Source organism: Nasonia vitripennis, chromosome 4 (assembly GCF_009193385.2).
Source record: "Nasonia vitripennis strain AsymCx chromosome 4, Nvit_psr_1.1, whole genome shotgun sequence".
NCBI classification, from domain to species: Eukaryota; Metazoa; Arthropoda; class Insecta; order Hymenoptera; family Pteromalidae; genus Nasonia; species Nasonia vitripennis.
In genome coordinates, this window is record NC_045760.1 from 9,245,185 (window position 1) to 9,265,006 (window position 19,822).

General features: G+C 44.6%; 1 protein-coding gene and 2 long non-coding RNA genes across 8 annotated transcripts in view; 2 read left to right on the forward strand and 1 right to left on the reverse strand.

The window, feature by feature from the left end:
- LOC100115252 (forkhead box protein P1) overlaps positions 1 to 19,822 on the forward strand; it is a 221,518-nt gene that overhangs the window by 38,472 nt on the left and 163,224 nt on the right. For 3 of the 6 annotated variants that reach the window (XM_031929092.2, XM_031929090.2, XM_031929093.2), the window contains one exon: positions 3,382 to 3,435. The exons of 2 other annotated variants lie outside the window; for them this stretch is intronic. Coding sequence is in view for 1 of the 4 variants with exons in the window: in XM_031929078.1 (XP_031784938.1) it covers positions 13,483 to 13,647 (165 nt within the window). In the remaining 3 variants the exon portion in view is untranslated. Of the gene's footprint in view, positions 1 to 3,381; positions 3,436 to 13,447; positions 13,648 to 19,822 lie in introns of those variants that run through there. One more of the 6 variants, XM_031929078.1, reaches the window with a different exon arrangement.
- Positions 12,144 to 12,860, forward strand: LOC116417196. Its single transcript, XR_004227491.1, has 2 exons — positions 12,144 to 12,411; positions 12,528 to 12,860. It is a non-coding gene; the product is annotated as an uncharacterized LOC116417196 (long non-coding RNA).
- On the reverse strand, positions 13,739 to 16,819 carry LOC116417195. Its single transcript, XR_004227490.2, has 3 exons — positions 14,777 to 16,819; positions 14,540 to 14,606; positions 13,739 to 14,265 (listed from the first exon to the last, which is right to left on the reverse strand). It is a non-coding gene; the product is annotated as an uncharacterized LOC116417195 (long non-coding RNA).

The following is a 19,822-nucleotide window of genomic DNA, read 5'->3' on the forward strand; positions in this document are numbered from 1 at the left end:
GTTACGCGTTTGTGTAGCCGGTGCGTTTGAATAGTGACGGTTCTTGTGACAGCTGCTGTTGAAGTGCTTGTGCACTTTATTATTCAATTTGTGTACCGTGTGATGACAGTGTGAAATACCTGTTCCTCGGATGATATGGGAGGTAGTCTTTAATTGGTTTCTCTTTGCTTGATTTGCATAAACAGTTTTTGCTAATTTCTGCCTAACGATGTTGGCTGACTTGCATTTCTAGTTTGTTTCACCTATTCTATCCTAACAAATTTAAATACAGTTTCGCGCGAATTTCGAAAGAACTAGTATCAACTTACATTTTCGACCGATCAAATGTGTAGTCTCGTTAGTTTGTTTAGTACGAAACTGTAGCTGATCTTGATCACTATCAGCTGTGCGCACGAAGAAAGAAGACACAGAGACACTGAATTAGAAAAGACAAACTTTATTGACAGACCAAACGTCCGAACTATTCGATCGCTCGCCAACATCTGCCCAATTTTCCATCGCCTGCTCGCTCAATTGTCAAAAAACATAATTGTTGTTTCATCGCTAGGCAACCTACTTCTTTTCGAACGTTTCTCTTAAGCACAAGTTTTCCTATGGCCAATCGTCCGTGAAAGCCTCTGCGCATTTCACCCCGTACCCTCCTTCATTTACCGATTTACTTATTTGCATGATATCACGTCAAAATCGTCGAAGGAGGAAAGCTGCCCCGGACGATCCTTTACGAACGCCGTGCACGCGGCCTACGACACAGTATCGACTATCACCGGTCGTCGGAAAACTTGTTTCGTTTCTTATTTCCAATTTTATAAATAAAAGAATTATTAACATTTGAGCGATTACAAATTATTAAATTGAAACAGTAACAGAAACAGAATACTACAATTTTGCAATGTAAATATAAAAGTTTGAAAAACAAATAGTATGAATAAGCATTCCAGTGCTAAAATAGATTCTTCTTAAGATCGATGGTTTCGATTGTTACTTTATAAGAAGTATAAAAAACGTATAAATGCAAATTCTTCGAAAAAAACCGACTAACAACGACGTTAAAAAAAGCTAAAATACGCATAAATTCATCAAGCTATCATCGCGTCAATCTCATCGAAAATTGATAGATCTTCACGCGAGGTGCCAAAGGAAAACAACAATCACAACAAAAAAAATCCTCTTGAGAAAAGAAAAAAAGGCCGTCGAGGAGTATACGAGGATTTACGTCGACCAACGTGACTTTATGACATCTTCACGTGCGGCGGCTCGTTTTCACGGGGAGCCGCACGTGTATGCGTACACGTATACACAATTATAATTGCTTGCGTGCGAAAGTGGGTAAAGCAAGAGATGCTCATTCATTTTGCATTAGATTCAAAGCGCGCCTTTATTTTACTCTGCTGGCTAGTACAGAAGCTGCTTTACATTGGACCAGATTTAGTGTTTCACGCGGCGAGGCAGGGACTTATTGGCATTATTAAGAACCAACTGGTCCAGTTATCGACTAACCATAGATTCGATTAAGAAAAGATCTATTACGATGTTCGCGACTGTTGCTCTGGTTCAGCTAGCCACTATATTCTCGTAAATCAGAAATAAAATATTTTGGAATAACTCGCTAAGATTAGATCGTTTCGAGTGTGATATTTTATTTTACCGAAATCACGTGTGCTTATAATAACGTGATCGACGCTAATGCTTGATTAAAATCTACCCGTGAAGCACAAACAAACTTCATTATAGGAGACAAGATCTCTGAGGACTGGAAACGTTGTAGCGACAATAAAGAAGGCAATTTAAATACTTCGTTGCAACTGTTTATTAAGCTCCTGCATTATTTTGAAACTAATAATTTTTGGAGACTCGTACATGCACTCGTACTTTTTTTCCCTAACGGAAAATTACTTTCTCCGCCACTCCAAAAAGTCGAAACCAATATCATGAGAAAATAATTAATTGCCCTGATCTAAATTAGACAATTAATACAAGGGTGATGCAAGAAACTCGTTTATAGCAATCATATTAAAAAGTAGAAAGCCGGTAAAAGTAAATTAATAAAATAAATAAATCCACAGACCAGCCTTACCGATAAACATTTCCATCCGAGGCTTGCTTGAAAACGGAAAAACCAGAAATTCAAATTGCCACGCCGTCATTCATCTACACGCGCATACACACTTACTCGCGTGCACTCGTGAATGAAACGGTTAATTTTCCAATTAAAACATTCGCGCTCTCGGCCATTGTAAATATAAGCGTGTATCCTCATTCATTAGCTTAATCAAATCTGATGTGCCGAAGCGAGCTTGCTCGCGATTCAGAGTAGCCACAGTATGTGTAATCCGTACGATTAAGTGAGGCACTCGCTGCTGTACTGGTAATAAACAGCTCGCGAGCACGAATGCGCGAGAGATTCTTGGGACCCACTTTTTAGAGCTTGAGAACGAGTGGAGTAGCATCTCGTTGCTTTAGATTATTTGCGATGGGAGACGCGCTTATGAGTCGTGTAACCCAATTATGGGCTTATATTGATAGTGTTTACAAAATCGAGATGAAAATTTTGCCATTAAAGCTGTTACATGATTCAGTGCGTGGATTTACTTTTATTTGAGTTCTTATAACTGGTGTTATGAACATTATTAATAGGAATTCATACAGGACACGTGTTTTAGATAAATTATGTGACTCGCTCGTTTATACACTTGAACTGGTTGGACTTTGCTGAATGTTAAAAAAAGAAACTTAACTTGAAAAATTTGTTGTCCAAATAGAAGTTTCCAATAATCCGTTTTCCGTTGAGAGCTATTTTCAGAAAATGAAACATGTATCCAACTATTGTGTAAAGTTATATTTAGCGTCTATTCAGAATTAAAAAAAAAACGCGCGTTTCATAGCAACTTCTCGCTCCGTATTAAACTAAAGCAGCATTAGCAGATAAAATAAACCATTAAGCTTGTCGGGCTCGTGACAAATAAAGATCACCCATGAAATAAAGATAACTTTTCTGCGAATGCGAATACGCAACACAGAGGGAGAGAGAGCGCGCGTCGGCGTTGCATATCAGGACAGAGCGAAGCAGCGAAGAAAGCGAAAGTAACGCCATGCGCGCATGTGTCTTCTAGTGTGCGAGTGTGGGTAAGCAGTTTGCGTGTCAGTGCGACGTGCCTCCGGATCTCCCCCTACGCAAGACTCTGGAGTTTATATGCGCTGCTGCTATTCTTTTTCCTCGCTGCTTTAATTCGATAATGCTTCATAAGAAGCTAGATTATCTTTCGAGCTCGAATTCTCGCACTTATTTTATTTTCCTTTCTTTTCTCCACTTACAAAATTGTATAATTGCTTATTGCGATGTGCATATCTGATTTTGATTTCTTTTTCTCTTGTGTGTTACAGGTGAGTTGCAGAAAAAGCGTAACACTTTTCGCCGGCCTCTATATAGCTTGTCATGTAAGTTTAATAGCTGTTTTACGATGCAATTTGCGTTTCATTTGATATTTTTAACACTTCTACATCGGCGCTCGATATCGGATCGAATATTAAATGAAGCGACACCGAATGTTTCAATGAATGTAATAACCGATCGGAATAACAAGTGACTCATTCCAGCCTCCAGATTCAATGCATACAATAGGCTTGCAAACTCGTTTCACTCTATATACCTTCAGCCGTGTTTTACACACTCGTGGCCCATCTATTTTTTGATTAACACAATATTATTTTCATTATTACTCGTGAACTCGTCGCCGTCCGAACAAAGTCCCGGAGGAGCTGCGCTCGACTTGTATGGGTTACATAGCTTCGCGTAGGATGAGTTTTTGCAAAAGCCCACGGGACTTTTCAAAATGAGTTAATTTGCATGCTCGCGCGTGTTGTTATATATACGTGGCTGGTATTACGAGTATCCAGTCAACTTGTAACACATGGACTGGAATCAGATCGACTGATGACATTTTGCACTCGTACTTGTTTACAAATGAAATTTGTGTTATATTGCAAAAATTCTCATTTTTATACTCTAAATAATAAATGAGCATTTATGGGTGGTCATTATCAGTAAATTTTATCGCAGCGGCCACTATACCTCGATTATGGCATTCATCGCTCGCGACAAAGCCGATCATGCGTTTCAATCAATTATAATTGATATAGAATCCCTGTTGTCTCGCCTCCGATAAAAGACTACATCCGAGGCTCTGCGCTCTCTCATCGCACGCAAGCGTGCGCAAAAATCCCCTTCTTGTTATTATTTACATTTAGATACTGCGCTAGGTCAGCAGCAACAGAAGAAGATAACGGACTTGTGCATATTACAAGAATTAAGAGCTTGATATGGTTATCGGGATTGCTTGATTCATTCTATAGCTGTGAGTTATGCCGTGTACAAAAAAGCTCGTCGGGCAGAAAACAAGCGCGAGCGAGCGTGCGATTTACACTGGGCTGCTCCTCCGGCTTCTCGATTTCGAGCGCATCGCTCTGCGGAGAAGCTTCGTTTGGCTTCAAGGCCATTAGACGCGTAAAACCACTTCGAAACAATGTCAGGAATTTGATTCTTTTTACGACTCTTATTTATTCTCATCGTCATACGCTTTCGGCGTTTAGTCTCATCTCGAGTCAAATCGCTCGTGCGGCGAGTGAGACAATTTTACACTAACAATCAGAGAGGTTTTGTTCAATAGTGAAATTAAAAATTATCCGCTTTATTACATCATATATCGCGCACAGGCGAATGCCAAGTAATTTCCGAAAACAAAAAGCATCGAGCAATCGATCAATCAATTAAGTGATCAATCAATTCTCTCATTCTCGTTCGCGTCTCCTCTCGTATATTTACCTATTCCGTTTTTGTGTTATTGCCTTTCCTCACTCTCTTTCTCTTTCTCTCTAACGCGCGTCCGCAGCTCTCTTTTATTTCGTCAACTCACGTTTTATTGGCGGCGCAAAACCGGATCGACGTGTTTACGTCCGAGTGGCCAGGTATTCTCTTTCTCTTCTCCGCCTCGCGTCGTGCATTTCAAAACGCCGTTTGATGCACTCGCGCACGGGCGCCACAACACGCGAACTCGATATTTTCCCCATTATGACTCCGGACCGATAAACAAGGATTTGAAATTTTTTCACGTTCGCGCGATCGGTTTAATTTTATCGATTTTATGAACTCGCCGTGTACAGAAATCAACTATATAATAACGCGGCTATTATGTACATTAGATGCAATATTTTGCCGAGCGTCACATTCGAGGAAAACCGCAGAAACAAAGAGCCGCGTGCGCCGCACAACAACACAATCGTAACGACTTATTCAATAAAGTTCTCACCTGTGCAATGTCATTACATACACACAGGCGCACATTATATCGCCAAAGAAAATACACAATTGTGTGCACTCGCGATTCCGTTTCTCTCGGCGGCTTTTTGCACCACCTCTGACCCAATGTCATTTTTTTGCGTCTATTATTATTTTTATCCTACCCGATTTTCATACGTTCTTTGAATCTCGTGTGTGCACACGTATCAACCGCTTCAATTGAACAGATGAAAATCGCCTTGGTACGTGTGTGTATGCAGCGTTAGATCGGCTGCATTCTTCGCGCTGCGGATTGAGCCGGGTCATGCAATTACCTGAAAGAAGGATTTCCTGTTTAGGTCACGGGAGCACAGCTGGTGGGTGTATCGCGGTTTTTTTTTTATTACTCTCCGACAACGTTCGCGCGCTCTGAATTTCCTTGCGGTCGTTTCGCGCTTCAGCGGATTTTCCGTTTTTTCGCTTCTTCTCTCCACATCCGCGCGCCTATTGACATCGGCATTATGGCTTCGACGTGTACGTGTGTGCACGAGTATAACTGATTCATCCACTCGTGTGTCGACGGCGATTACATAGTGTGTGTATGTGCGCGCGCGCGTATCGATTCCGAAACGGAATGAACTATTCGCATGCATTGCGTAACGCTTGATAAACGCAAGAGAAACATGAAATGTTGCCGTTGGAGCGTCGAATCTGCGACTGAGTGATGGATTGCTCGTGGTGTGGAGATTGTCATCTATTCATAGCGATTCGGTGATTCGAGCTTTCGAAGCGTGTCGATGAGATTCTTCAAAACACTCGATGAATTAGCGAATGCTGCATCGAGAATTTTATCGCGGATTTTCTAAAACCGACACGCTTCAAACAGCATTACGGCTGCTGACGCCGAATCGCTCTGACGACTGAAATATGCATCTCTGGCAATTTGTTTCGTAAGCGAATCATCTCGGAGGGAAAAACGATCGGCAGTGATTCGACTATCAAAATCGTTTACAATTTCATAACCCTCCGTCAGACTGCTCCGCACTTTTCATCCTCTACTTAGATCCCGCGCAGAGTCGCTCGTCTAAAAAAAACTGCAACACACCGGCTAAACCAATAGAGCTATCGATTTTCGAATGCAGCGCCTCTCCCGATACCTCCGTATAGCCCGAGTATATTAACAGCACAAAAGCGATAAAGTCACCTTCTCGAAATACCCGCATCGCGCGCGACAAAGTATCTAACGTAATTAGCCGGCGTCTAAACGCTCTGCTCCCGAATCGTTTTTCGATTACGTTGCGGTCTCGATAGGTACACACACAGCAGACGACGCGCGTCCAGAGTCAATATGGTCTGAGGAAGGCAGGGAGGGGGTTGGGAGGGACGGAGGGTACGATTATTTGCTCGGCATAATAAGGGGCCGAGGCTCGCCTCCTGGAATCGGCTGATATACACGTTAGGGTCTCTCTCGTTGGGGTGGGGCTCTCTGACCGATCTTCGAGCCGAGGCCGGCGCAGTAAGACGCTGTAAATCATTGTTAAAGAGAGGCAACGATCTCCGCGTACGTTACTACGCGAGGTAGATACTTAATGCGAGCGTACGTGCGTGTAACCTCCGATGGTTTCTGCCTCCTTGAGATTACGGCTAGATACCGGCGGGTAGGCAACCCTTTGGGCTTGAGAAACGGCGCCGGAGTCCTTATTTCCGGATCGCGCGCCCCCGTCCAAGATGCTTCGATGCTCGAGCGAAGACGTATTGTGCTGCTGCGATGTAGTGTGTTTTGGTAATTCCCCGGCTCTCGGAAAAAGTTTTTGAAAACTCGTCTCTCCGCGACTCTGGAGACATCGAAATTAAAACTCCCCGTCAATGGCGAATGCCTCTTTGGCGGGACGACGCAGCGTTACACACTGCTTTTGAATATTACTACGAGCTGCAGAGACGCTCGCTCCCGAGAAAGGGTTAGGATGGGCGTGTAACTCCCGGGCCGTTATCTCGGGCGCGTTTCCGTCGACGACTACTGCGGACTCGACATCCAGCAGCCAAAGTCAAAAGGAGAGCTTTTCACGGTTTTCCCGGGCTAATTGTTATGCATGGCGCCGCGCGTCCCCGCCCAGTTTAGCCTTTAAACTCTTCCTTCGCTCTCTCGCTCGCTCGCTCTTTTTTCCACCCTTTCACTTACTGCGCGCATCTATCTCTCTCTCTTTCTCCGCTTTTTACCCTTTCACTTACTTTCGTCTTGAGCAAGAGAGAGAGAGAGAGAGAGAGAGAGAGAGAGAGAGAGAGAGAGAGAGACAGACAGACAGACAGAGTCGCGGCCGTCCTCGAGGTCACGTTCCCTCGTCAGGTCTCGAGCATTAGGTGCTCGTCGGTGCTTTCTTTTTATACTTCTCCGCGCGGGAGAGGAGGACAAGCGATAAGGAACCCGGCACGTGCCCTTCCTGCCTCGGCGTATCAACTGCGTTTATACCGCGACGCTCTGCAGCTATACGTATATTTTTACCCGGAGAAAGAGAGAGCCGAGGGGGGATTCTCACGTCTGCAGCGGGAGAGGAGCCTCAATGACGCTTTATGGTTATGCGCGTTTTGCGCGGCGACAGTGTGATTCATAAGTGCGGGATAAGAAGAGGCGAGAGGAGAGTGCGTGTATACCGTAGTCCGGGCACGAAATGAAAATCGTCGACGTTTTCGGCGAGTTGTTGGGAATTTATAATTATTCGCATTAGGAGCGCACAAGGGAGCTCGAATCTTTTTAAAGGCGTTGCAGTGTTTTTTTTTAATAACTAACATAAATACATAGTCCGATGATCCATATCAATTCTAAAGTATCCTGTCGAGGAATAGAGTTTTCTCTCAGAGACGGACCAACCAAACCAGCAGTAAAGCTTGCAGGCTATGCAAAGGCTATGTATGCAGGAGGAAGAGGGACACGCTTGACTTGTAACGAGGGTCTCACGCGACACTTCGTGCTTCTGTACACCGCGCGTCCGCATGCCAACTAGCCGAGATACGGTAATGGACGGCTCGGTTTCTCGCCCCACACTCTCGATATGTGCTGAAAGTTATCGAGGTTTCTTGGGAGTCTTTTTAGGATATCCCACATGCCTACATGGTGTCAATGGCGAACGATAAACTTCGGTGACATAAAGTTGATACTTCGATAAATTGAAAATACTTATAAGCGTAACTTTATTTCGGGGTAGTAAATAAATCAATGCGGAATATGATACACGAAAAGCAATTAAATTAGCCGTGTAAAGCGCGATTAACTTTTCAAGACGCTTTTCGTTCCTCTCTCGCACTTTTCCCACCTGGCGTGTATTATTAGCCGAGTCGAATCGTAGTCGTCAATAAATGTTCAATTATGTCATCAATCAGTGTCTCGCACTGCTGCTCTCGATCAAACGTTGATCTCGCCTATTGCGCTCCATCGGAAAACTTTCTACCGGATTTGTTGGATACCGCCGAAATTCATTTAAAAACAACACTGCCACACCGCAGCGCCGTTAAAATTTCATTCCGAGAGAGCTTGACGATAGAGAAGATTGCATCCTCAATGTTTGATGCCTCATCGATCGCTCAAACTGCTCTCCGCGACAAATTAATTGACAACGATTCGCGACAAAGGAAGAAAAATCGCTTACGATATGATCTGATGCGGCTGAAAAAAAAGGTGTATTATAATCGCGTATTAGTATATAATCCGAAGAGTAATGAAAGCCGCGCGCGCAAAGATAGACTGCCGGGACAATTTTTCAAACGAGCGGTTGCTGCTCCGGAAAAATCTAATTACGACTTCTTGTCACTCTATATAATAAATATCGATAGGAAACGAGGCGTCTGCGCGGATCGAGTAGAGACGCGCGCGCGCGACGTCTTCTCGTCGGTCGCCCCCAGGAGATGAAGCCGTAAGTAGGTAAGAAAGTTATTTCCCGTCCGGACACGAGGCCCTCAACCCTTCTGCCGATGTATATATGTATATACGTATACAGAGAAACGCGGAAACAGCATCGGAGCCGCTGCTGCTGCGAGAAACACCTCTCTCGGATTGTTCGAACTTATAACCCGTTGCGCCGAGTGGCTTTACCGAATTAGTCGCTCTCCTCTATTCTGCGGGCGTCTTGGGAATATAACTGCTGAGCGAGGAGCTGAGTCGAACCTCAAAATGCTCTTAATAGTCCGTTGTTTACAGGATCGTTTTGTAGATGGGATTAGAATGGGATACGGTATTGAAAATTCAGAGAAATTTAACTTTAAATTTTAATCTCTTCGAATTCGTTAATTAAAAGATTGAACGGGTCATCTGGCTTTTCAAAAATTATCACGGTCCATTACGCTATGAGAATTTGAAAGATTTCGCCGCCCTAAATATACTAGTGCCGTCGTTCATAACCAAACGAGCGAAATCGAACCTTTCGGAATTACAATTCATTTGACTCCATTCCCCTGATTTTAATCCCAAAGAACTCAATTCTTCGTAAATAGGATATTCTACGAAGAAAGAATTCGTTCTAGCTAAAGGCTAGCCTGGCGCCTCATACTCGCAAGACACACACTAGAGCGCGTGATTTATGAGCCGATAAGAGAGCGCGAATCGCGTAAAGAATGTTGCGCCGCGGCGTTCCTCGTTTTCGACTCCGCCTCGCTTTCCCGCGCTGTTTCTTACCTGCGAGGCCACTTTTTCTTTAATTCATTAATGAGCTCCGTACGCGCGTGTTGGCCGCCGCAGTGATCGATAATTGAATTTTGAAGGGGTAATGGTTAGCATCAACGATAAACTCGCTATACCGTCGTGTACATTTTCGTTGGGAAATTCGTATCGGCCGATCGCTTGTGTACTTTGTCGGCGATGAGGAAATGCGTGTTGGTGCGCAATTCAGAGTTTTTCCGTGTGGTAAAAGTAGGGGTTTTGCAACGCGTTCTGATAAATAATCAAATTTAGCTACATGCCTTTATTAAGCCGGTAATTATTATGCTTTCGCAAGAAACTTTCTACACGTGTCGGATTGAGAGAGACTCTATCGTGTCTAGCTGCAATAAAAAAAAACAGTGTCGCGTTTTTTATTTTCGGTTCTAATTACATCCGACGCCAGTGCGCGCGGAACAGCAAATTATATACATCGTATAATTGAACGAAATATCCTCTGTGCTTTCACCGAATAACGAGCGAACGACGATTGATAACGGAGATTTCGAAAAACAACACCGCGAGCATCCGAAAGCTCGATCAATCCGCGCGGGTGGACAGGCAAACTCTTTTCTCTCCTCGAGCCGCAACGATTTTCCACCCACACCCCCTCGGCTGCCGCCGCGGCAGGCAACAACAAGCGGAGTTACAAAACGAAAGACACGCAAAGCCTCCTTACAGCACTCGAGGCAAAATAACCAACAACGCCGCCGCCGCCGCCGCCTCTCTTAGTTCTCGTCGTTGCGCACACGTGTAAGTACAGCCGTGTAATGTTTAATCCAGGCGTTGCGTGTTCCGATAACAACGGGCGCGCGCGCGCGCGTGTTTTATGGTCTCGCGCCTTCGAGTCGGCCGCTCTTCCTTTCGGCGCTCTTTCTCCGAGCAGCTTCGTGTACACATCAGCTATCCGACTTCGCGCGCGTGTGTGTCGCTTTTTCCTCCTTTTTCCCCGACGCAACTTTTGCGCAAGCAGCGGCCTGCATAAAATTGCCTGTCGAATGCACTTTCGCACAATTAGGCGGATACATGCGATGCGCGCGCGAGGAGCTGTTCGTTCTGAAGAGTGAGCCGAGTGAACGGCTGGAATTTATTAGCGGGGAAAGAGTGCGCGCGCACGGGCTGCTTCGTTGAAGTTTAACGCTCGGGATGGGTCTTGCTTGTTTTTTGACTCGACTTTCTTTCGCGCGACTGACGGGGATAGATTGATTTTGACGCGGGCTTCACGCGAATCTTTATTGTTTTTGATCGATGTATAGGGTAGGAATTTTTTCTCGTTGATTGAAAAATGAAAATTCGAATCGTAGCGTTAGTCGACAGAAACGCATCGCTCGTCAACTGTCACCGCGCAGCAGCCACAGAGTCACAGGCAGCTGCACCTCAGCGGCCTCACCTATCTCCGCTTCTCACAACGATAATTCAATCCTTTGTCGCTCTTTCTCTCCTCGCATCTCGCGCTATTAGGCACATACAAGCTCATCGCGTACACACACACACTCTCTTGGGGGGCTAAGTTATACGCCAAGAATAGTATGCCGTCGCGACGCGGACGTATGGTAAGTAGAAGCGCACGACTTTCTGCCTATAAGCGGCAGGTCATTGGCATTAGGCTCGGCTGAGAGTAAAGCGCTCGGAACGAGGAAGAATCGCTCTCGTTTTGAGGGTATTGTGAGGCTGCGCGACGCGACTGATATAGTCTCGCGAGAACGTGTGTCATGACTCTCTTGCTCTTTCTCTCAGGTGCGCCGCCGCCGCTGCCGGCGTTTATTTATATTTGTAGGTTAGGTTGCGACGCTGCCGGTTGAAGGCGGGATTTAAAATTAATTCGGGGAGATGAGAATTTTCGGGGTTGGCTGCGGGATCGATGCGACTCGCGTGCTGGAGGGAATTGAATCAGTTTCACTGATGAAGCGTTAAATGAATATAGTGAAAATTAAAACAGGCTTGAGGATTCGTTTTACAGGGTTTTTATGTACAAGTTATGATAAGGAAAAATACATTGAAGCAACCGATTTCGTAAATTCAAAAGCAATTCCGAAACGATCCGATCATCCTGGGCTCCACAGCAGACGTACTGGCACAAGTTAAGAAGTGGACTCGGAATCGTTGGTGTATATATCTGCTCACGAATCGTGCACCAGCCGGCCGGTGTAAATTCGCTCGAGCGCGCGCGCGCGTGCCCGATGACGCATGAGCGCGAAAATAAGCGACGAGTGCAGTATACAGCTGCGCGCGCGCGCGCGTGCAAATAGCACGAGAATTGTCACCGCGATAAGTGCGCCGCGTAAGCTACGACGCACGAGCCAGCTTGGCGTACATAGGTGAGATCGATGGAAAGGGAAATGAGTGTACAGGGATTGTTTTGTTTATTTATTAAGGAGGTGTTGGATGCCACGTGTTCTCTTCGTTCTTGCGGATAGAGCGGCGTTTATACTTGGTCTTGTCTTCGTCGATCTGTGTAAGTGAGCTATTGATTCTATTTATTAATTATTCTTCTCGAAGAGGTACTTTTGCAAGCAGATGACCAACTGTCTTCTCCTTGTAGCTTTTCTCTGACGTGTATACATTTTTTAGAAAACACCAGATATGCAAAAAACTAAGTATCTCAAGATCAAGGGCCTGTTAAAGTTCAAGTTGTCTACAAACTAAGTCTTATCCTTGTTATAGTCATGCGATGTTGAAAAAAATTGAACTATTCGACCATCTTTTTTAGACGAGATTCGTCAACTGTTACTAAATGCTGTCCTATTAAATGTTGATCGAATCAATTTCTTTGAAAGGATTTCTTGCCGGTGGAAGAATAAAAAAAAGTGAGATTCGTAAATTTTATGAAATTGAATATTACCTGTAATACTTACATATACGTATGCATAAATAAAGATACACACTCTTTTTCCATATTATTAACCACGTGGATTCACTGAAATCGCTTGAAACTTGCACAAGTTTTCTTTAAAAAATTCTTATATTTTATGTAAATAAAAAGAAATTCAGGTGCCTAGTTTATGAATGATAATAATCAATAATAGATTTGATCTTCTGCCACGTGTATTTGACCACAAGTGGCGCTCGCAACTGAATCGGGCGCGAAACCCGTAATAATATTAATTGTAGTAATTATAGACCCTGAATTTCGTCAACTTAAGTCAAGTCAAAAGTTTTCGATTAAAAATCTAGTCACCCTATAATTTTACGCAAATGCGTCAAGTAAAACGTGATTCTTTGTTTTCAACCACTTCCCCATGTACTTCAAATGACACCGTCACAGTCGGGAAGTAGAAAACTACTCCATACTGACGTTTATACTGCGCCACTCGGTCACGCCTCTGTCCCACTTACGTGCATGTATGTAAGTAAAAACAAAAGCAAAACAACAAAACGGAATAATAAAGCTATGAACACGATTTGCGTCAATCTGACGCTGTTTGCAAAACTGACGTTGTTGTGGAGGCATAGGTAAACTGGGGCGTGCGGGCAATAGTTGCGGACGTACTAGCTTCAGACGTCTGCGAGAGTCCGAGAGCGTAATATGTCGATGTTTACGTGCGACATGAATCCGGTAATACCGTCATCGTCGTCGTGGTTGCCTCCCTTCTGCGAAGAAGAAGATCGATCCTCGATTGTAATGGGTAGAAGATTGGCGCTGGTCGTTGAGCCATGGAGGTGGAGATACGTCGACCTACTGAGTACACAGGTATGTGGCGCTGATAATGACAGCGATGATGCAAGTGTGGGAAGTGTGATCTTTATGTTGGCTATAGAGTTGAGAATATAGATACGAGGGGAACTTTTTCTGGAAACATTTTTATTGCACTCGTTTGTCGAGTTTTTATCGAATCGAATTATGCACTTTTAGAAGGGTAGAAATGTACGTTTAGTGTATAATATTGTCTTAGACAAATTGTCTTGTTGCGAAGAGACGATAAAATAACTATTCCGTGACGTAGCAAATTAAACCCGATAATCTTCCAAGACAACGCACAAAGCTCCATAATGCACAATTTGCTTCCGCAGCCCCCTCTCGGTCTAAGAATTCCAAGCCAGCCTCTCGGATTACGTGCTCTCGTGCGAGTATCACGGAAATTAACAAACTGCGACAAGTCGAAATGAAGCGTCGTCTCTACTCGTCGTCTTCTGCCGACTACATCCCTTTTTCCTGCCTCGCAAATTTCGTGCACAATTAGAAGACCAAACTGCTAATAGTTGTGTCCCGGGGGCCTCCCGAGAAATTTTCTTCTTTTTATCGGTGATAATTAGGAGTTTTCTTTGCCGCATACTGACAAGGGAAGACGCCACGGAGTCCGGGAACCGACTATAACATTTTGCAGAGGTGTTTTTTTTTCGAATATAAAATTCTGTCCACGAGCCCTACAAGCCAAGTACAGGCAAAAAGCGTTTGAACTGTGCATTCTTTAGTTATTGATTGTGAACTTTGAAGTAGAACTTTTTCGCTATGTTATAAATACTTCAGAATACCAGTTGTTTAAACGCGATGAAATTATAATTAATACAAAAATTTTACCAAACAACGCAAACTTACATAAAACGTGTTCAAACAGCAATTTTACATAAATTTAGATTCATACCAGATTATTATTTCACACGAAGTTGTGGCAGCTGCAAGAGTTTAACATATTGCATTTCAAGCTATATCTGTAAAAAAAACAATAATTTATTGGTTATCACGAGAAAAATTCAAATAAATCTTAAATATTATTAAAAAGTTCAAAAAATCCAGTTCAATAAATTCACCACTCAATAGTGCTAAGCTTTCCCTCCATCCTTCTCTCTCCTCACCCTCTAATTGGAAGCAAAGTGCATACCTCACCCTCGAGGAAAAATCGTTCGCGCCTCGGATTTTTCATTAAGCCAGCAGCAGCAGTAGCAGCAACGTCGCGCGTCGTCGACTCAGCGCCACCGCAAGAAAATGAAGAGAAAGAGAACGCTTGCGGATTAATACGCGCGAAATCTGCCGGCTAAAAGTTATTAATGATTCTTCGCCGCGGCGGCGCGCGTCAAAGATTTTTGCTCCCCCTCTCCTCCTCTCCCGCGCACGAAGGGCGACCCTCGAGAATCGAAGAAGAATGAACGTGGCCCTGGCATTCTGCGGTTTTGTTCGCAGGCCTGATCCTCCTCTCTTCTTCTTCTTCTTTTTTTTCGGCGAAATTTTTTCACTCGAGGGTGTGCTGTACGCGCGGTTTGTTACTATTTGCGGAATGCCGACTCCTTACACTAGGACCGCGTTTTTTATACGCGTTTTCTTCGACGGAGGCGAGAAACATCGCGCGGTTGTGTTAAATTAATCTGGTTCATCTCTGACGACAGGTGCATAGCTTGACGCAAATTTCGCGCCTACGTAGGTCAGTAAAATTATTGATGTCTTGCGAGTCGTTAGGCTCGCGTTTATGCTACTTTTGGTGTGAAGAAGCACTAAAAGCGATGTTTATGTTCACGCGCGGACAGTAAAGCTGCACCGGCGACGTATGAGCAGATCGTTAAAACTACGCGCTGGACGGACGTCAGTGTCGTTCTGTTTACGCAAACGAAAAAAAAAATGAAACTCCAGAAAGTGGAAATAATCGAACCGGTGCTTGTTTATAGACGAGGCGGTGAGAGAAAAAAGGGGTCGGCGCTGCTCATTTTTCAGCGGCGACGCGGCTGTTGTTTGTCTTTCCCAGCGCAGCAGATTCCTCGTCGAATATCGCGCGCGCTCTCGCGATGTAATTGAGCAAACGCATTCCGCCGGGCAATTTCTCCCTTTTTCTCGTTCTCCATCCAGCGCTGGAGCTTAATCTCGCGCTTTTGCTCGGTTTCTCTTTATTTCCGTGTCCATCTCGCTGCTGCTGCGTTGCGTAGGCTCTCGACGTAGCTTGACGCAGTCGGGTTTTTAATCGTGTAGCGGATAGAGATTGATTCGATTATCGATGTCCGCATATTTTTACAAGATGATCCGCTGGTATATTCTCAGAAAAACAAAATAAAAGAGAAAACGAAAAGTGTCGCCTCATCGACGCAGCGGAGGCCTCCTCCTTTTCCACGAGCTCTCTCATCTCGGCGTCCCCCTGAAAAATGTCTCGCCCCTTTCCCTCGGCGCGATCGCACGTACCGGGCACTTTTTTCATCAGCGCTCGTTCCTCGCCGACATCCGCGAAAACGAGTTGCGAAAAAACGAAGAAAAAGCGCCAGGATCGCGCCTCGCTCCGATGAAAAGGGGTGAGGTCGAGCGAGAGAAAGTGTATATGTACAGCGATGATACACAGCGCCCGCAGATTTGAACAGGCAGCCGCTGCTCCCTTTCTCTCTTGGTTGCTATGCAAATTGGAAAGATAATAATCGATCGTCGCGGCGATATGTGCGGGCTCGTCGCGCGCTGATGGCTCCGCGGATGAGCAGTGGCGAGCGACTGTCCACCTGACTCTCTCTTTCTCTCTCGATCGGTCTGTTGAGGCTGCGAGTACCCACCGCGATCTCCCTCAAGGGAAATTATGTGTGCCGAGAGAGGTGGGAGTGCCGTGCTGCGCTTCGGCGAACGGACAGAGGTGCTGTGATACTTAGGCTGTATTTCGTTATTTTGGGAACGTTCCCCGAAACGTCGTGATACTCTCGACCTTTTCGTATGAAAATTTTGAGAACCACTTTTTCCGTTAAAACTAACTCGAATCCAACCAAATTTTTTATTGTAGGATATAAAAGTAACAATAATATGAAAAAAATCCACGGACTCTTAGCGCCTTCTGCCCAGAAGTGGAACGTAAACCCCCAGCGAAAATATGCGACGAAAATCCTTGGCAAAATATCCTTGAGGGGCATAGCCGGCGTGACAGACTGTCCGGCTAAAGAAGAAAAAACAGGAAAAAGTAGAAAAAGAAAGAGACCGAAGTACAAATAGAGAGGCACGTCGCGGGAAAGAAGCGAACCAGAGGAGTAGAGTCTGAATGACAAAATGAAGCGACGCGCCGCGCTGAGGGAGAGAGCGAGGGAGGCGTTATATACGTGTTTGCGCATATTCCTCGCAATATTCTCTGTTTATCTCTATTGTCCCCTGTTTATCCAGACGCGCGCAGTCCATTTTCGGGCTGTCCTTCGTCGCTTTAAAACGCCTTTTCGTTGCTGTCGCGGCTCGTCGGATTATAATTGCCATGTGTATTCCTTCGGATGAATTTCACACGCCCAAAGCTCCGGATTGCTTATAGCAAAGTTGAAAAATATACTCTCGTTGATTATTAAAAGAAAAAAAGTAGAGGTTCTTGAGTGCACACTTTGCGAGCATCCACGCGCGGAAAAAGTACATAACTTACTTTAACTGCTTTTCTCGGTAATGCCCATGTTTGAAGACCAAAACACAGGAAAAGTTACGAAATTTAAGTAGATAAAGTGCTGCTCCAGCTCGGTTTAATTAAAAAAGTAATCCCCTGCATCCTTGTACTCCAACAAATCTCTCTCTCTCTCTCTCTCTCTCTCTCTCTCTCTCTCTCTCTTTCTCTCTCTCTCTCTCTCTCTCTCTCTCTCTCTCTCTCTCTCTCTCTCTCTCTCTCTCTCTCTCTCTCTCTCTCTCTCTCTCTCTCTCTCTCTCTCTCTCTCTCTCGAGTTTTATCGTCAAATCGTCGAAATGAAGGAAAATAAAAAACACTACCTTCTTCGCGCAGTTTTCGAACTTTCGGAACAATAATCTAGGCAAAATCTTACAATTCAAAAAAATCATCGTATTTTTCATCTTGCTCCCACGAATGCATCAGACTCCAGCGGCGGCAATTGAGAGATAACTGTTTTTTCCGCGTTTTATCTCGAGAATATCAACATAAAAATACAGGGGGAGAGTCAACAAATGGAAGGTGGTTGATGCTTACACTTCTCGAACGTTTTGCATACGGAGGAGGAAAGTCGAGGGAAGAAAGAAAAATAGGCGGTGCGTTAAGTTGCGCTGTAATGTTTTCTGTTCCAGACATCTATTCCTTCGGTGAAACGAGTGTCGAATTAAAGAAAGTCCCACGTCTGACCATATTGCGAGACTTCTACTTCACCTATGCAATCATACAGGATTCTGATAAATTAAAAAATTTCATTCTTTATTCATCGAGCGACCTCGTAGTTTGAATATTTACCACCACGTATGATCCCGATTTCTGAAATCCGAATCTGTCACTGATTGACACGCTATGCATCCAATGTTTGTTTCATGAACTCCAATCGACACTTCTAACGCGATTCAATAGTTTCGCATCACCACAGGTAAATAGAATCAGATAAAATTAACAAATTCAAAACCAAAATTTCTTCGAAGCAACCGCTCTCAATCCGTCGTTAAAACACACGGCCAATATAAAACAATAGCCAATCTTCCACCTGCAGCCACATCGCACTTCTCAATCGACACCTCCATAATCCGCCTCGACTATATTGCCCCCCTCGCACAAACATCCTCGACATAAACACAACAATTGCAGCAGCGAGTAAACATTAGCGCCGGCAGCGGGTAATTGTCAGGCAACGCGCGCGCTCGCGGGTGTGGGCACGCGCAATCGTCTTCTCGCTCGTGACTGGGGGTTCGCTGCTCGAGCTTTTATCACGTCGTATCGATCATACGGAACAGCATAGCCTCCGACAGCGAGTTTCGCCGTTGTTGCTGTTGTTGTTGTGCTGCTGCTGCCGCTGCTGATCCTAGCGAGCGCATCCATCATGCATGCCGCGCTGTTTGCACGCCGCTGTGATAAAGGCTGCGCCGCCGCGTCATCGCTCTCTGACCGTTAGCCTTATTGCGGTTCGATTGTCTCTGACGCTCGACGTGACTGGGACGCGCTGATTTATCGTCGACTGACTGATTTGGGATTAAAATTTTTGTTCATGCTTGAAGTTTTTGGGATGAGTTGTCCGACTACACTCGGCTATTTCTACTTCTTAGTTTACATTCGATTCAGGCGTGAAAAAAAACAAGAGCCGAAAATTCTGCTAACCGAACACACGCGTTAGGAGACGGGCATCGAAAAGGGTTAACGCTCGCGCTCATGTAAGATTTACGAGCATCACACGGCAATAATAGAAATACAAACAGAGCGCTTAGGCTTTACGCAATATCGCGTTATTTCCATAGATCTTAGCCCGTTTCTCACACGCTATACGCTGCAGATCACGTGTGTGCGCGATATTTCTGCCGCTGTGGGCTAAATTTCCAGCGGTACTTGCGTCACAAACAAAGCTAGAGTACACAGCGCTCATGGCTATAGGTCTGTATTTATACGAGTGTATCGCGTGCGCGCGAGCTAGCGGCTCTTCGACGACGAATAATCGAAGGTAGCGAGGTGGAACGAGGCAAATTCGAATATAGCATCGCCGCCAAGGCATTATGACACAATGCGGCTATTATTGTTATAGTTGTTGTATATTGTCAATTACCTTGCGTGCATTTGTGTCCGCCTGTGTACAGAGCACAGTGTTAGATGATGTACACAAGCGCGTATAGTTGCGGCTGATGTTAGCTGCTGCTTTCTAGTATAGGCGCGGAACAAAAACGATTTATCGAACAAACACATTGTTCGCCCCGGCCTCGTATACTGATGTGTATTGCTCTGGACTGTAAACAAGAGGGATTTTTATACAATTGACCGATTGGAAGAGTTTTAGGAATTAGAATTTTAGTTATGATCAGAGTGACGCATTGTTTATGTAAATAAGTAAGAGGTGTTATTGTCACAATTTTCCAGCGATCGTTGTTGTTGTATAATGAACGTTAAACATAATTGAACGCTTAGCTTTCATGGGGCAGGCTTGAAAGGTAAATAATACCAATGATGAGCTACCGTTAATATCCCCTTAATCGATGCTCGCGTCTGGCATGTCTTATGTACAGGGTGGGCCATTTTAATCAAACCAGT